The following is a 17,823-nucleotide window of genomic DNA, read 5'->3' as shown; positions in this document are numbered from 1 at the left end:
AGCATTCACCCAGGATCGCCCCGCCGTATCTGCGCTCTGCCGTCTAGTCAATCAGTGCCTCCCAACCTCCGTTATCTGCTGCTGGCTTCCCCCGGTCAGGAGTGCCCTCAATATCGCCAGGTGGGTGTTTTACCAGCTCCACCAGTGCAACCCACGCACGTGCCATCTCCAGAGATTTGTCGCTCCCAGTTCAGCTGGCCATGCGCAATCTACAGTTCCCCTCTGCTTCTGCCCATTTCATTAACTCCCTAGTCCATCGCGCAAAGTTGGGGCCAGTCCTTGCCTTCCAGTGGCTGGTGATCTCCCTCTGGGCCAAGACCAGCCCCAGGTCTATAAACTTGCTAGTGACTTTGGTCTTGGCAGTATGTGGAAACCAATGCAACAAACAGCCCGGTGTCAGCGCTACCCCTCTTTCTGTTGCCGCTGCCAACTCAGACGTCACTCCCCTCCAGTATTCTCCTAGAAGTGGATAGTCCCAAAACATGTGGAGAAACCCCACCCCCTCCAGGTTACACCGTGGACACGCTGTTGAAACCACGAAGTATTCATTCACCTTAACCGGGGTAAGGTATGCCATATGCAGCATGTAGAAGTGGATTAGCTGGAAGCGAGCGTTCCTGGATCACTTCCAGGCCCATTCTACCAATTCCCCCCACGGCTTCTCACCAATGGGTTCACCCAAATCCTCTTCCCATTTGAGACGCAGGGCCGACAAGGGCTTTCGCAAGCTGTGGGTAATCCTCCTGTAGAGACACGTGACCGCCTTAAACGTTCCCGCCGCCATTACTACATATTGGCAGGCCAGCGAGGTCTGAGGTTCCGTCATCCTCTCCCGCCAGTGTTTCCTAATGGCTGCTGTCAGTGCGGCATGAAGCAGGAAGTCCCCGCGTGGTAGGTCATGGCGCTCCACCAGGTCATTAAAAGGTAGGAGGTTGCCATCTTCAAATAGATCCCCTATAGTAGGGATCCCCGCCTCATCCCAGTCCCGTCATCTACCCCAATCACCTCCATGTGGTAGGGCCTCGCATATCGTCAGCGGGATCTCCGGAGCATAGGGGTGCGCGTGCACGCACGCCTGGCCAATCGGTTCCAACACTTGCGCACCACCTGTAAGTCAGTCGGGAGCACCCTATTCCTTATGGCCAAGCGCAGCAGCACCTGGGATAGCAGCGCCAAGGGAGGGTCTGACCCATCAGGCTCCTCCCGGTGCGTAGTTCGGCCTGCCACCCATTTAGTGTACCATTATAACTGCGCTGCATGGTGATATGCCTCTAGATCCGGCAAGGCAAATCCTCCCTCCGTCCTGGGCCGTTGCATGGTGACCAGGGCCATCCTTCGGCGCCTCGCACCCCACAATAATCCTGTAAGCAATGTATTGAGCTGCGCGAACACCTGAGTTGGGATCCAGATCGGGAGCGTCCCCAAAAAATTGAGAAGCCTGGGTAGTGTGACCATTTTCACCAAGGCAACCCTGCCCGCTACCGATAACGGGAGCTTTTCCCAAAACTCAAAACAGGTCTTGACCTTACGTACAGCCCACCCTATGTTGCCCTCTATCATGTCATTAGGGTGTGATAGATCTGGGTTCCACAGTAAGGTAAGCAGCTAGATTCCCATGGGACCCCCTCCGCCGGCTGCGTACCATCCCTCCCTGGATGTGTCGGAAAAAGACAGGACTTGGACCAGTTCACACGAAGCTCCGCGTCCTCCCGTAGAGAATGCAGCAGCCCCTTAGCTCCCCAGAGGGCTTCCCTCGAGTCAGCCAGAAGCAAAAGTAGATCGTCAGCATACTGCGCTAGGTGTTGTAAGTGTCCCTCCACTAATAACCCCTGGTAGTGACGTCCCGATCGGGCCTGAACAGCAATTGGCTCCATTGCCAGCGCAAAGAGCAGGGGCGACAGCGGGCAACCCTGCCTCGTCCCCCTACCCATGTTGCAAGCAGCAGAGATCAGTCCTCCCGTTCTGACCTTGGCAGTGGAGTTGTTATACAAGATCGCTGTCCATTCCACGAAGCGGCCTCCCAGGCCAAACGCCCTCAGGACCGTGACAAGATATGGCCACTTTAGACTATCGAAGGCCTGCTCGATATCAACCGCAAAAATACAAGCCTCCTCCCTGCAATAGGTGTCCACACGCAGTAACCTCCTTATGTTCATCGCTGTGTTCCTAGCTGGGTTAAATCCCGCTTGGTCCACGTGAACTAACATCGACATCTGGGCCAGTAGGCGACTAGCGAGGATTCGACTTAGTATCTTATAGTCCAGGTTAACCATGGCAAGCAGTCTGTATGCAGTCCAGTCGCAGAACGGCCTACCCGGTTTAAGGAGAGGCACGATGATTGCCTCCCTTGTGGAAGCAGGAAGACAACCCTCCCGCCGCGCTTTGTTATATACCACGAACAGCTTCAGGGCCAGGGTATCTACAAATGCATAATAAAATTCTACAGAAAGGCCGTCCATCCCCGGTGTCTTGTTCCTAGCCATATGCTTGATAGCGCTGCACACTTCCCCCACCTCAACATCTTTACCAAGCTCCTCCACCACTTCGATATCAATCTGGGGGAGTTTTAGCCCCTCTAAGAGCCCCGTTCCATTAGCAGCCCCAGGATCAAGCCTACTCTGATAAAGTGTGGTATAATAGTCCAGAAAGTGTGTGTTGATGGCTCGTTGAGTGTAATACTCCACCCCCTCCTGGTCCCAAATCTCCAGGATCGGTGTGCCTCTACGCGCCGGGTTTGCCAACCACGCCAGCAGCGCCCCAGATTTGTCCCTGGGTGGTGTAGGCCTTATAATCAAAGGAGCTTTTCCAGGTCTCGGAGCCCATTCTCTGCCCTCAGCACATCTTGTGTCAGCACCTTTCGAACTCCCACCACCTCCCCAATGCAACGCCCTCTGATTACTGTTTTGAACGCATCCCATTCGATAAGTAGGCTCGATGCAGACCCAGCATTATCTAGAAATTAGTCGTCAATGGCAGATCCAATCGTGGTCTTAAACACCGGATCTTCTAGCGCCTCCGGTCTCAATCGCCAAGTAGGAATGGCGGGCTTTGCCTGTATCCAATCCAGCGATAGTAGCAACGGGTTATGATTAGAAATCGTTCTGTTCAAATATTCACTATGGGTAATCCATCCGTGCACATCTGGGAGCAAAGGAACGAGTCCAGACGAACATGCAACTCATGCAACCCTACAGAAGTATGAGTAGTCCCTATCCCCAGGGTGATGGGCCCTCCAAGTATCTATCAGTCCCCACTGGCACAGCCACGCCCACCTGGTCGCTGCAAGTCTGTGCATGGGAGCATCTGGAAGAGGTGGATGAGAGCAAAACTGGGCCACGTCAGCAACACAATTAAAGTCCCCCGCCAGCAGCACTGAACCAGTCAACAGGGGAGCCAGCTTCCCGGAGAGGTGCTCAAAGACTCCAGTTTGAGCTACGTTGGGGGCGTAGAGGCTCCCTAACACTATATCCCTACCGTCCAGTCGTCCCGCTACCACCACGTATCTACCATCTGGGTCAATCAGCTGCCTAGTGCTCTGAAACGGGACCCCCGCTTGTATCCAGATCAATGTGCCCCTGGCAAAGGCAGAGTATGAGGTGCCACCTCCATCTACGCTGTAGTGCCGCCCCCTCCGTCTGTGTTAAATGCGTTTCCTGCAGCATAGCAATCTATACACCCCTCCTCTCCAAATATCCATGAATCTTGTGCCGGCGTGTCATTGTGTGCATGCCCTTGACATTCCATGACATACATTTAAGTCCTACGGTGGAACCCATATATTGAACCTCAGTGGTCTTCCCTCCTGCCCCACCTCAGCGACATGCCTGCCCCCTGTGTAACCCCCCAAACCCCATGGAACTCCTCAACACCCACTCCCCAGGACAGGTACATTCGAACTAGCTCCCATCCAAACTAATACAACAATCAACTGGTCACTAAGCGTGGTGAGACGCGTGCTGACCCAATAGGACCCAGAGCCCCCCCGGCCACTCCCCCCGCCCGTATCGAGCAGAAGGGCACCTAGCTATCGTTCATGGCAGGGGCCTCCATACCTCTGCCCCCAGAGTTCAGCCCGATCAGGAGTTGATCCCCAGCGCCAGCTTGAGCCTCTCTCACCCAACATCATGGATCCATTTCACATGAGAAAGTCCGCCGTCTGGGGTGTAACCACAGGGAGTTCAGGCTCAGAGTCCCCGCTCGTGCTGCTGGTAGGAGAAGTCTCAAGTCTTCCCCTCTACAACTGGGTCTAAGCAAAATAGCATCATGGATGCAACAAAACTATCTTAAATTAAATGGGGAGAAAACGGAAGTCCTTGTATTTGGTAAAAACAAGGACCTCTAGAGCCCCCAACATTGGCCAAGTGAAATGGGCGCTCTCCCCACGCCTTCCCCCCCCAAGCGCGAACTCTGGGCATCACTATTGATGATTCGCTTAACATGCATCCTCAAGCAGTGAAAGTGCCAGCTACGTGTTTTGCCATTCTCACATGGTAAAAAAAATCTGTTGGATGCTTCCAGAGTCCACTCAGAAAACCCTGGTCAGTGCCTTGATCACGTCAAGGATAGACTACGGCAATGTAATATATTTGGGCTCAAACAAAGCCGTAACCCGAAGGCTACAGATGGGACAAAATTCTGCAGCCAGGCTCCTGTGCGGTGTCCCGAGAGCCGCTCCATCTCTGCTCATTTACGAAATTTGCACTGGCTCAGGGTAGAGAACCGAATCAAGTTCAAAGCCCTAAGCTTTATGCATAAAATAAAAATGTATGCCCCACACTATCTTCAATCTATGGCCTGTCCCTCCATCCCCTCTCGAAACCTCCGCTCCTCCACGCAAGGGAAATTAATCATTCCCAAAATCAAACTATCCCAGACGGGCGGAAGGTCGTTTTCGTATCTGGGCCCCTCTTTATGGAATACTCTGCCTACAGTATTGCGCAACGAAACTGACTATGTTCAATTCCGCAAATCCCTGAAGACGTGGCTTTTTTGACAACTAACCTGCTGACATATTTCCATTCTACGTCTCTGATTTGCTTTTGCGCCGGGAAACCCTTTTTGGGTAGCCGTTGCGCACTACAAATTTAAATTCAAATTCAAGTCTGCCCATGTCACAGCTAGCAACAGTGGGGCACGGGCTAGTTGCACTCCGGCTGATCTCTGCAACCGCCCTCACAGCCCTGTCCCTTTCAAGCTGGAGTCCCGGCGGCGTTATGGATCTCTGTGACCTCAAAGGCTCAGGTGATCTGCGTTCCGCTGTGCCCGCCGGGGAAGCACCCCCCGTTCCCAGTTTTCGCGCCTCCAGCCACTGCCATGCATCTTGTGGTGTAGTGAAAAAATATGTAGCCGCCCCATCCACTACTCTGAGGCGTGTGGGGAACAACATGGCGTATGGTAGTTGCAACTGTCGGAGTTTCCGCTTTAGTGCAAGAAAGGAAGCGCGCGGTCTCTGTACCTCCCTGGTGAAATCCGGGAAAATCATCACCCTGGCGTTCGCGATTTGGAGGTTCTGCTTTCCTCGCGCCTGTTGCAAGATGTGGTCTCTGTCGCGGTAGTGGAGCATTCGCACAACCATCGGTCGCGGGAGTGTGCCCGGCTTTGGAGGTCTGGCTGGGACCCTGTGTGCGCGTTCAAGGGCGAAGAAGGGGGGAGAGCTCTTCCGGGGCCACCTCGATCCGAAACCAATTCTCCAAGTACCGAACAGCGTCGTCTCCTTCCTCTCGTTCCGGGACCCCCACTGTGTGCAGATTGTTCCAGCGAGAGCGCCCCTCGCTGTCCTCCGCTCTCACCTCCAAGATCCTGACCCTGTCTTCTACCAATTTCAGAGAGCGCTGCAAGGTAGAGATTGCATTCGGAACCTCCTCTAAAGTCGTCTCAGTAGCTTTCACCCGCTCCTTGAGCTTGCGGTGGTCATCCTTCAGGAAGTTGAGATCCACCGCTATGGCATCCATCTTGGTCTCCAAACCTTCCCTCGAGGAGGTGATGGCCTGCATTATGTACACCAACGTGGGGCCCTCTGCTACGTCGTCTCTTCGCCTTTCCGCCATGTCCTCCTCTTCATCTGATTGTTGCCCCGTGGCTTCCACATGTAATGCTGTGAAGCCCTTCTGGCGAGATGTTTGGCCCATTCGGACTGGTTGCGGTGGGTCACACAGAACTTCCAGCAGGGGAGCACAGGGAGGTTCAGGAAAAGTCAGTATAGGCAGTGCGTACCGGAAAGTACAGGAGGTACACCCCGGCGTAGTAGGCCGTTTCCTTGATGCTACACAGTAGAGAGCACTATTCAAGTTCACCAGCACAGAAGGGCAACTGGGTGGTCATCTCCCCCCCCCCCCCCCCCAGATTGTAGGGTGCTCACTCCCAAGATCTTCTGGCTCTTCCGAGTAGAGGTGGACTGGCCTCGCTCCTCTCGACCGTCACAGCTTCGTTCAGTCAGTCGCCCCGGGTCACATAAGTACAACCAGGAGATACTCAGCGCATCTGCAGCTCCAAGCAAGTCAGCAGCACAGTTCCAGCTCCCATTCAGGGTTCAGTAATCAGGCAGCAGCGCAGCACCATCCTCCTAGTTGTTCCCTATGGCAACGTCTGGAGCTAAACAGCCACCCCAAACATCCAGAGTAGCAGTCCCCAGCTCTCAAGGCGGTACGCAGCTTACGCTACAATTATTCCCACGTGCTTCTCAGCCCCCTTTAATTGCAGAATTCCGCGCCTGCAGTGGTGAATGCTGGCCTCCACGTATTCCTCCCCCTAGGCATTCGCTGCAGATTCGTGTGCACCCGCCACTTTGAAGGCTCCTCACCTGCTCTGCTCCCCACCACCAAAAGTTATGTCCAAGTCCAGGCGCTAAGAGCAGGTTATGATTGTCTGCTCAGAGGGGCCAGGATGCCTCAATCGCTGCTCTCAATCGGCGGCCACGTTGACAACCACGACCCGCCTGCAGTATCCCGCGCCGCCATTTTAGTGTCCGGTGTCCTCCGCTGGGCGCATCCCAAGCCTCACCTTGCCTCTATTTCCAGTTCGGCTGCCCTCACAGGTAAACGCTCGCTGTCCTCTTGATCTCGCACTTCACCAGGCTCCCTCGGCTCATTAGGCTCCCTTACTCGCGAAGGCTGCTGTGGCGAGGTGCAGCCGCCATTTTGTCCGCAACTCAGCCGGAGTGCGAACAGGGTGAAAAATCGCCGGTTTCTGCGTACTACGGCTCCGCAGCGCTTCGAAATTATACCCAGGTGGGCACCAAGACTTCCGCTGCCAGCTATGATGCCAGGGGCCCCCCCAGCTTCTCAGGAGAAATTGCTGTGGAGGGAGGCCACGGAGGAGCTCTGAGGTCCGCTGCTCCTTACATCGGCATCAAGCCACGCCCCCCCAAGGCCCATTCTCTACATAATCTCAAACAAATAGTCCACCGTGCCGAAGGTCTTTCCCAGGTCTATCGACAAAAAGGCTGTCCGTGGGGAGCAATTCCCCTTTGGATGTTACAGTATGGAATATAGCCTGCGCAGATTAAATGAGGTGTTCCGTGATAGGATAAACCCATTTTGATCATCAAAGATTAGAGGAGGCATATGCAGGAGCACACGAAGTGCCAAGACTTTGCAAAGAAGTGTAAAATCGATGTTGGGCATGGAGAGGAAGCAAACGTCCGTGGTGCGGACACCCTGAGCACCCGACATGGGGAGCAGGATCACAACTGTAGTTTGTGTGGACTCCGGTAACTTCCCCAGTTGTAGAGAATCTGTGTAAAAGGCTTCCAAACAAGGAGCCAATTTAGAGGCATATACCGAATAGAATTGTGCAGGGAGGCGGTCTGGACCCAGGGTTTTACCTGTGGCCATGATTATAATGGCTGTGGGAATTTCCTGTGCTGTCACCGGTCGTCCCAATGCTGCCCTCGCCTGCCGATCTAATTCCCGGTGCTGTAGTGTACTTTAAAAGGCTGCCTGGGCCTCCAACAGAAATGCAGCGGCGCGTTGTATAAATCTTTGTAATAATCTCGGAACAGAGCATTGATTGGCCCGTGCGTAAATGGACTCCACTGTTCCTGATTTGATATGCGTGATCGAGGATCCACGATTCTCTGGCCTAAAAAAACATGCCAACAATCTACTAGGACATCCCTCTTCCTCCTGTACTCTTGCAAGGTACCCTTTATAATCGTGACAGCATAGCCGTTCGAGTGCAGCATTATAAAGCACACATGCTTCCTGAAGGCTTTTCAGGTCTGCTGCCTCTGTACCCTGTTCATTGTCTAGGCTGTGCAACTGGCCTTCAAGCTCGCATAGCTCCCAGTACATGTAGTAGTGTTGTATACCTATCAATTACCACAGACATTGCCCTCGCACCACAGGCTTAAATGCCTCCCACTCCATGAGCCTGGTGGACGTTGACCGAGTGTTAACAGCAAAGTTATTATCTATGTCATCTCCCGGAAACAAATATCTTCCAGGGTCAATAGGTTGAGTCTCCACAGGAGAACAATGGGCGCTCCTCCAGAGGTTTAAAATCCAGTAGCAAATAGCTGGTATCAGAAAATGTGTGCCCCAAGTATTCGATGTGTCTTATAGAATGATTTGAGCCAATGAGAGCAGAAGGAGTAGTCCCTAATATCCGTGTGGTGTGTTTGCCAAATGTCTGTTAGTTCCCAGTATCCCATCCAGTTGCGGAAACCCACAGCAATGCTATGGGTCGGAGCTCCAGGTAACAGGGGGATGGAGCGGTCTAGGGCAACGTCCGCCACACAATTAGTCATCCCCCAATGAGCAGGTCGTCAGTAGCCATTAAGGCCTTTGAAGCAGAGAATCTGTGCAAGAATAATATCTGGTCTTGATTTTGGGCGTAAACACTGCCTAGTGTGATGCCACGGCCCAACAGCCTCCTGGTCAATATCACGTATAGTCGCTACTTATCCATGGATGTGTGCAAAGATTCGAAGGCAAAGCCGGCCCTAATCCATATCGGCACACCTCCTGCATAGGTCAAAACGGGGCTAGCAAATAACTGCCCTCTCCATCTATGGCTCAGCTTCTCCACTTCACTCTGTGTAAGATATGTCTCCTGCAACAAGGCTACCTGCACTCCCCGTAAATATTTGGGTATGTTATGATGTTTTGAGGACTATCTCATCCCACTGATATCCCAAGACATGAATTTTAACATGTGGGGTACAGCAGCCATAGGGAGTCAAGACTCTCAGAGCTCCCCCGCACTCACACTGGTCCAATATACCGTAGCTGAGAATTTCAAAGCTATCCTGCAAACAAAACCAAACTGAGAAAGTAAAAACACCAATAAACATAAACTCCCCATCCAAGAGCAGCCTGGCACCAACGAGCCGCCCAAACTGCAAGCATACCAATACTTTCATTGGAGAGACTCTGCCAGTCGAGGGTGTGACTAACCAGGAGGACAGTAACTCTCCACCTTGTCTGTGTCAGCCCAAAGTATCAATAGCGCTCAGATGTTCTGCAAGGTGTAGTGTCCGGATATTCTCATATACAGTTAACACCCTCACTACCAGGAGGGTTCATTTCCGAGGAGGGCATGTGTTGCCCTTGGGGTTATTTTCGACATGCGTAAGCTGTCTGCTTGAGAAGAATCTGATTCTGACACGCCAGTTCTTTTTGTAGAGGGGGTACCTGCCTCTGAGGTGGTCTCCATTGTTTTCACGATCTTGGCCACCGCTTGAAGGACAGCGGCCCTTTCCTGCTCAGTTAGAGAGGGGTTTTGATTCTTCGACTTCCCCCTTAAGGCCTCCTCCTGGTCCTCTGCCTCAGGTTTCACTCCTGCAGCTTTGTGGCAGGGTACACCATAGAAGGTGTTCGTCCAGACCTGTAGGTTTCAAGCTATTCCCAAGCAGCTTTGGGGTCATCACAGAAGTGTGTTGTTACCCCCCCCCCCCAGTACTATCTGAAGTTGAGCAGGGAATATTAAGGAGTACTTATATGGAAAAAAGTGAACACCGGGCGCAGTGTAGATAACAAATTTGTTGCACAGAGACACCCAATGTAATAAAATTCACGTTAACTGGACTCAAACATTTACAAAAATGTGTATGACAAGTACATAATAGGACCAAAAAACTTTGTATGTTAATAATAGTTCATTTTAATCTTTACAAAATTTGAATATTTTTTATGTTTTATCTTTTCTTATTTTTTCAAAAGGGTTAATTTCTCTATGTTAGCATATACATTCAGAGATAAATGAACACAGTGTCTTTATACATACAAAATAGTTTCCTCAACAGTGCAAAATAAGATAACAGTGCAATCTTGTCATACCTGAGTTATTTCTTATAAGACATCTAATCAACACAAAGTAATATCAAGTCCAAAATATAGCGTACATATATCTGCTTCAGATTTAAACTATGTGGGCGGTAGGTGGATACAACGCGTTTCGGCTAGGCCTTCTTCAGGAACCCGCTCAGGTTTGTACACTCTATACAAGAAAATATTTACAAAAAAATAAATCACAATTAAAAACCAGTTATAAAATTGGGTGTCAAAATAGCAATCCATAATCATTACAAAAAGAAACTCTCTATTAAAGCTAAAGATATTAATAGATTTGGTCCAAGGTCTCAAAGCTAGACTGAGATTTACACCTGTGTGAGATATTCATTTATAACATAAAGAGAGTCATAGACTACCAAGAGGGACAAATGCTGGGTATAACCAGTGCTTAATTTGTGCCGGTGCTTTCCGGTGCTTAGCACCGGCACTTATATTTCAGGGCCGGGTCTTTTGAATTTTTCTCCCCTGGGCCCAGTAATTATTTTTTAAAAATTGAAATACCTGTCCTGTTTCCAATTCCGTTCAGATGCCGGCCTGGTATGTCAGCAGATGAACGGCCCACCCAGGTCCAGGCATGATGACTGCATCACGTTAGTGATGTCAGCAGTCACGCATGCCTTTCACCACAGAGCGTTGTCATGCTCCTTCCGTTTGGATCATTGTAGCTGAGGGCGGGCTGATAGTGATCTGGGGGCAAGGCAAGCTGGGAAAGTTCAGGACGTGCCGCTGAGGCCTGCCGCCTGTTAGATTACTTTTGGCCATGCAACTGTCCAGAGGCCCAGCTGAGGCTGCACAGAACAAACCGTGTTTCCAGTTTTTCAGTGAACTCTCAGGGGCGCTTGCAACCTGTTAGCAGATAGCAGGCTCGCACTGAGGGAGAATGTAATGCTTTGGGTGTCAGTCAGGTCAGTACAGAGGTAGATCGACAGAGCAGCACATGGGTGTCAGTCAGGTTAGGGCAGAGGTAGGTCAGTAGAGATGTATATGGCAGTCAGTATGGTACAGCACTGCTGGAGGCTTCAGGTTAGGACAGAGGTAGATCGGCAGAGCTGCACATGGGTGTCTGTCAGGTCAGGACAGAGGTAGATCGACAGAGCTGCACATGGGTGTCAGGCAGGTCAGGGCAGAGGTAGATCAGCAGAGCTGTATATGGTTATCAGTCAGGTCAGCAGAGAGGAAGATCGGCAGAGCTGTACATGGGTGTCAGTATGGTACAGCACTGAAGAAAGCTTCAGGTTAGGGCCGAGGTAGATTGGCAGAGCTGTACTTGGGTTTCAGTATGGTACAGCACTGCAAAAAGCTTCAGGTTAAAGCAGCGGAAATTGGCAGAGCTGTACATGGGTGTCAATATGGTACAGTACTGCAGGAGGCTTCAGGTTAGGTCAGAGGTAGATCGACAGAGCTGTACGTGAATCCTAGCACTGGATTGGCAGGAAATGTTATGCACATTAAAGCCGTAGGTCAGGATTCGGGTGCATCAAACTACATGTTCACGGGTCCCATTGCCAGAACAGTAAGGCAATCTCTGCCTCAAGAATGAGTTGACGTGTCCGAGCAGTGACTAGAGCACAGGCTTAGAAAAGCAAGTGTTGAAACTCTGTTTTTAAAGAGCACTGCAAGAGCTGTGCCTGAGTTCAAGTGCTCAGTGCACTCCATGCCGGGATCGAGGTGCATTGGGAGAGTATTTGAACTACAAGAAGCCATCTAGTGCTGGATTAAAGTGCAGGCTATATTTGTATTCAGGTCTCGTAGCAGTGCTCCGCGGCCACAACTGAGTGAATGTCTCATCTGGAACTACAGGGTGTTCAAGATGAGAAGTGAAGGAAGCAGGGATGGAGGGAAGAGGGTGTAGTGTTGCGCCCAGTGACGAAACTGGTGCGCTAGTTAATAGCCTGCGGAGTGCGACCGTGGGGGTGTTGCAATTTTGTAGCCCGCTAGCGGTTGTAAATGGTAGAGCCCCGTGTTACGTGGATTCAGTTAAAAAAAGGTGCGGCCAGGTGGGCCAGGACAAATAACATTATAGATACTGCCTCAGCATCATTTGTTCTAGGGCCTGCCACATGCGGATAGCCTATCACTGGGCCCCCCAGAGCCCCACTAGCCCGCTGGCAATCTGAGGTCCCAACACAACAATTGGTGATGAGGATAGGCCGTATCTCCCGTCATCTGCATGCCCCCGTGTGGGGCGGCCGCATGATCCCTGCTGGGTGTGCAGTGCTTGTGCCGAGTGGGATGGTCTGTGCGTAAGTCTGCACATTTTCCAGACTCCACTGACTGCACACGATGCCTGGGAGGCGGTGCGACGGGGTGCATGGTACAGGTTAGATCGTGCATGCTATATGTTAGAACTGGGGGTCTGTAGTTGACAATGGTATACACCTTTGTCCGTATAGGGACCCTTGCTTCTAGTCATGGAAAACGGGATACACTCCTGAATAACCCCTGCTCACCCCCTTGGTAGCTTGGCACGAGCAGACAGGCTTATCTCAGAGGCAGTGTGTAAAGCATTTGTGAACACATACAGTAATACAGTGACAACACTACAAATGGACACCACACAAGTTTAGAAAAATAAGTAATCTTTACTAGACTTAACACAAGACCAAACGACAAAAATTCAGAATACTGTAATAAAAATATGTCTTTAAAATGGTAGAAATAGCTTAGTTCAATGTAGATGGTAAATGCAACACTTTACTTTCAAAGTACCTTGGATGCGTCACACAAAACAAACAAAAGGGTCGCAGGGAAGGTGATGCGTCGGTTCCTTGTTTCGGGGGAGGTGATGCGTCGGTTCCTTACCGGAGAGGAGGTGATGCGTCAGTTTCTTACTGTGATCCGGTGCGATGCGACAAGATGGCGCCGAGATGCAATGCGACGATCCAGTGCGATGCCACAAAAAGGCGTCTTTGATGTAATGCGATGCTACAACGTGGATGCGATGTGTGCACGCCCGACGGGCGTGTGGAGAAATCGATGATCTTTGGAGCCGCTATAGGCCCTGCAACACGCTTCTCCGGTGATGCGACATAAACTTCTGCGGCGGAGGCATTCTTCTACGGTGATGTGAGACGCTTCGCCGGCGATGCGATGGCACGCTTCTTCGGCGATGCGACCACAACTGCTGCTGCGGTGGCGGCGACACCACTGCTTAATTTGTGCCGGTGCTTTCCGGTGCTTAGCGCCGGCACTTATATTTCAGGGCCGGGTCTGTTGAATTTTTCTCCCCTGGTCCCAGTAATTATGTTTTTTTAAATGTACGTACCTGTCCTGTTTCCAATTCCGTTCGGATGTAGGCCTGGTATGTCAGCAGAGAACGGCCCACCCAGGTCCAGGCATGATGTCTGCTGACATCACTAACGTGATGCAGTCACACATGCCTTTCACCACAGAGCGTCGTCATGCTCCTTCCGTTTGGATGATTGTAGCTGAGGGCGGGCTGATGGTGATGTGGGGGCAAGGCAAGCTGGGAAAGTTCAGGACGTACCGCTGAGGCCTGTTAGATTACTTTTGGCCATGCAATTGTCCAGAGGCCCAGCTGAGGCTGCACGGAACAAACCGTGTTTTCAGTTTTACAATGAACTCTCCGGGGCGCTTGTAACCTGTTAGCAGATAGCAGGCTCGCACTGAGCAGGAATGTAATGCTTTGCTGCTGTTAGAGCCTTTTAACAGCGAAAGCAGCAAAAATAATGCCAGGGGATTAATAATTCCCTATCCAGGAATTGAATTCAAGCAGCTGCAGGCACAAAAGGTGAGTTTGATGCAGTTCCCAAAAACTAAAGTTTTAATGCGAATGATTATGGAAGTCGGACGAACATGCAAGAACTGGTGAGAGCATGAAGATTCATAAATATGAACGCGCCAAAACGAATTTCTGTACTCATACACTTTTCCTGTATATCCAAGCCTTGCTTCGCTGACTTTCCCAGAAAACGTGCATACTGGCACCTTTGCCCAGCTGATCGCAGCCTCCTTTAGTAAAATCAGCAGTTAGTTCTTTTTAGCCCATCATGTACTCCTAGAAAAGATACCAACTGTCAAATAAAAAACCTAGCGCCGCTTTCTCCAAGAGCTCGCAACAGGCGCCTCCTGCTTTTCATCTCAAATATGCTTTAATGAAAAGATGAGGGCAGCCGCAGTTTAGAAAAGACACCCTTCGATTTCCAAATGCACTCAAATTTGTACAGTTTTATAACCTAGCTGCAGCACTCTTTGAAAAGAGTTGTATAAGGTGATATGAATGACGGGGTCAGTTGCTTGCAAATCAGCCATTCTCACAGTCTCGTTGAAGAGAGTTAGTGGAGGGCATATGGTCTTCAACGTTTCTGTTCGATTGCTTCTAGAACCGTAAGAGTGTAAAAGATGTAAAACTGCATTGACCATTGTTTTTCTAAAGGGCAGTAGTTGGCAGTGCAGTGGTAGATGCATTGTTTTGGATTAAACTGATCCTTAGTTTTTTAGATTCTTCTGTGCACAGGAGAGATGGCAACAGCAAGCGACCCCCACCTTTTGTTAACCCTTTTTTTTCCTTCACTGAAAATACAGAGGGTAGAGAGACTTCCAAACATGGGAGAGAAAGCGCTATGAAACCCAAACAAAGCCAAGAATGATCACAATGTACTTGTGCCACAGCTACCCTGAAAGGGCGTCCTGTCGCTCTATACCGTAAAGGTAAGAAGGGAGAGACAACTCTACTAGAATAACCAAGTCATAATCTTTTTCCGTGCCGGACTGTCAGGAATGAAGTGAGACCTGATGTCTGCAGGTCCTTTCCCTAAAAGTGACTGGTGACTTATACAGAGAGCTCTATGCACTGAGTGCTTTTGCACTGGGAAACAGTGAAGAGACTGAAGGTGTTCAGTCATATGGTAATGAGGAGGTATGCCTTCAGGGGCCTGGCCATGCCGTTTTAGACAATTACATCTCATTTTATAGCCCTAGAGACCGGGTGATCAAAGGGACTGGCGTGTGCGAAATCTGTTTCTCAAAACCACCCTTGTTTTTGGTGAACCATTGCAGGACAGCTTCTTCCAAGTGCCTATGGCAACAGCATGTAGATGTAAGGGGCTAGTCAGTCTGTAGGTCTGTAATCCAGGGGTGTCCAACTTAGGTCCATGTGCACTGTCTCCATGCTAGGCCTATGACAGCAGCGAGGAGAAGAATTGGGCTAGCCATTCTGCAGGTCTGTAAGCCAAGGGTGTCCAACTTAGGTCTATGTGCCCTGGGTCCATGCTGGGGTCATGACAGCATCTAGAAGAGGAAAGGGGCTAGTCATTCTGCAGGGCTGTAAGCCAGGGATGTCCAACTTAGGTCCATGTGCTCTGGGTCACATCTCCTCTAGAGGCAGCAGCTTCAGGGAGGCCTGGTTTTGTGGCTGCTGCTTGGTAGACATGAAAATGTATTCAGGGATATCTGGGGATCACCTGCTTTGGGCCATATTCTGAAGGGGTTTATTTGCAGGTACTACAGCCTAGCTTTGTATGCACCTTTCCTTCGTTGTACAGAAGGTGAAAAACATTTCCTGCATCCCCAAATTCTGTAAGGTGATGAGAATGTGGGCTCTAGGCACAGGGGATATGCCAGATCCAATCAAAGTGCAAGGTGTCTGCTTAAACAGTAAACACAGCTGCCAAATGATGGCGTTGGGTGGATCTCGTAGAGCAGATTCCAGCTCACTCACATTTTTGGGTGATCTCCATTTTGCTTTAGTTGAGGCTGTCTGTGTGTTTTGTTAGGCTCAGTTGGTGGGGCCAGTCGGGGGAGTGGGTGGGGCCATTATAGGAAGTGGGTGTGGTCTCCTAAATAAAATTGAGCACCTGCACTTAATATTTTACAAATTAAGCACTGGGTATAACGAGTCTAGTAATTGGGAAATCAATAAAGTTAATTCTCAAAAATTAAATCAAAAAGTGTGTGCATCTGTTGCCCTTGGGGTTATTTTCGACATGCGTAAGCTGTCTGCTTGAGAAGAATCTGATTCTGACACGCCAGTTCTTTTTGTAGAGGGGGTACCTGCCTCTGAGGTGGTCTCCATTGTTTTCACGATCTTGGCCACCGCTTGAAGGACAGCGGCCCTTTCCTGCTCAGTTAGAGAGGGGTTTTGATTCCTCGACTTCCCCCTTGAGGCCTCCTCCTGGTCCTCTGCCTCAGGTTTCACTCCTGCAGCTTTGTGGCAGGGTACACCATCGAAGGTGTTCGTCCAGACCTGTAGGTTTCAAGCTATTCCCAAGCAGCTTTGGAGTCATCACAGAAGTGTGTTGTTATCCCCCCACCCCAGTACTATCTGAAGTTGAGCAGGGAATATTAAGGAGTACTGCCAGGCTTCCTCGCAAAGAGCCCTCTTAACTTCGAGGAAAGGGACTCACCTCTGCTGTACCTTGACAGTGTAATCTGAGAATATGGAAACCTTGCTGTTATCCACAACAAACGGGCCTTCAGTGATCGCTCTTTTGAGTAGTGTGTCTCTAACTTTGTATTGGAGAAGTCTTGCCACCACTGGGCGCGGGGGATATCTTGGTGCTGGTGGGCGCGCAGGCACTCGGTGCGCCCGTCCCAGGGTGTAGAAGGCAGAAAGACCTTCCAGGGTATGTAATCATGTCTTTTCCTTCTACCTCCTCGGCAGCCTAACCACTCTAAAGTTATTCCTTCTGTTGCACCCTTTTGTGTCTTCTGCCCTATCTTCAAGCTTCGCAAGTTTGTGTGACAGCGTTTGTTGTGCAGGTTGTAGGTCAGCGATCGAGGAGTCTGACACTTTAACTCTCTCCGCTAGTTTGTGGTGTTCCACTCTTTCCAGCCCCAGACCCACCTACACAGTACGAATATCCTGATGTAGCATAGCCTTAGTGTCAGCAATGGCTTCGAGTATCTTAGCTAGTTGCAGATGAATTGGTTCCTCCGGGGGCCCAGGTCCTGGTCCCATCTGTACTTGCTCTTTTGTGGGATTGTCTAAGTCGTGGGGGTACCCCCGTTGTTCTGGTCAGTGCCTTGCCCATCTTCACAAAGTTTTAGGGGTCCTTATGTAAAGGGTAGGCAGCACTCACAGCCACCAATTACTGCCAGCTATTTCGATTCCAATTAAATGTGGCAAGAAGCCCTCCAGTTGCGCCCCGCGGAGTAGTTTGACAGTATTGTCTGTTGTATCTTCTGCTATGATGTTATTACCTTAAGTCACTAATAGCCCAGGGGCCCTTAGTTTTATGAGGGCCTGGCCCCACCCTTTCTCAGTAGTGGGCACAGCTTGTGGTTTAGTCTGCAATCTATGGATAGTGGTGTGGTGATAAATTTCCCTGATCGTCAGGGTGTAGGCTATGAATCTGTTCTGAGGCCCCACCTGCCCTCACAGGCTTGCCACGTCTTCAGCCCAGTGCTGTTCTTGTGTCTACCGGCCTCACAGAGCCCCAATCTGTCCTCTCTATGGACCAGAGTCTCAGCCTGGGAGGTGTGAGGGCTCTACCAAGAAGGCCTCTTTAATCGGTCCGTGCCTGATGCAATGTTGTTCCCCAGGCCCGAGTTCACACGCCCCTGGGGGGGC

General features: G+C 50.6%; 2 protein-coding genes across 8 annotated transcripts in view; one reads left to right on the top strand and one right to left on the bottom strand.

Annotated features, from left to right (window-relative positions):
• Positions 1-6,299, bottom strand: part of LOC146865493 (uncharacterized) — a 117,459-nt gene extending 111,160 nt beyond the window's left edge. Inside the window, exon 1 of one of the 2 annotated variants that reach the window (XM_085632298.1) lies at positions 5,002-6,299. In XM_085632298.1, coding sequence (XP_085488424.1) covers positions 5,631-6,128 — 498 coding nt within the window. In that variant the 5' untranslated portion in view covers positions 6,129-6,299 and the 3' untranslated portion in view covers positions 5,002-5,630. The remainder of the gene's footprint in view (positions 1-5,001) is intronic. The other variant, XM_085632299.1, reaches the window with a different exon arrangement.
• Positions 1-17,823, top strand: part of POLK (DNA polymerase kappa) — a 1,025,073-nt gene that overhangs the window by 645,251 nt on the left and 361,999 nt on the right. The window lies entirely within an intron of this gene.

Source organism: Triturus cristatus, chromosome 2_1, assembly GCF_964204655.1.
Source record: "Triturus cristatus chromosome 2_1, aTriCri1.1, whole genome shotgun sequence".
In the NCBI taxonomy this organism is placed as follows: domain Eukaryota; kingdom Metazoa; phylum Chordata; class Amphibia; order Caudata; family Salamandridae; genus Triturus; species Triturus cristatus.
The sequence above is the reverse complement of the archived record's forward strand: the minus strand, read 5'-3'. Positions and strand labels throughout refer to the sequence as shown.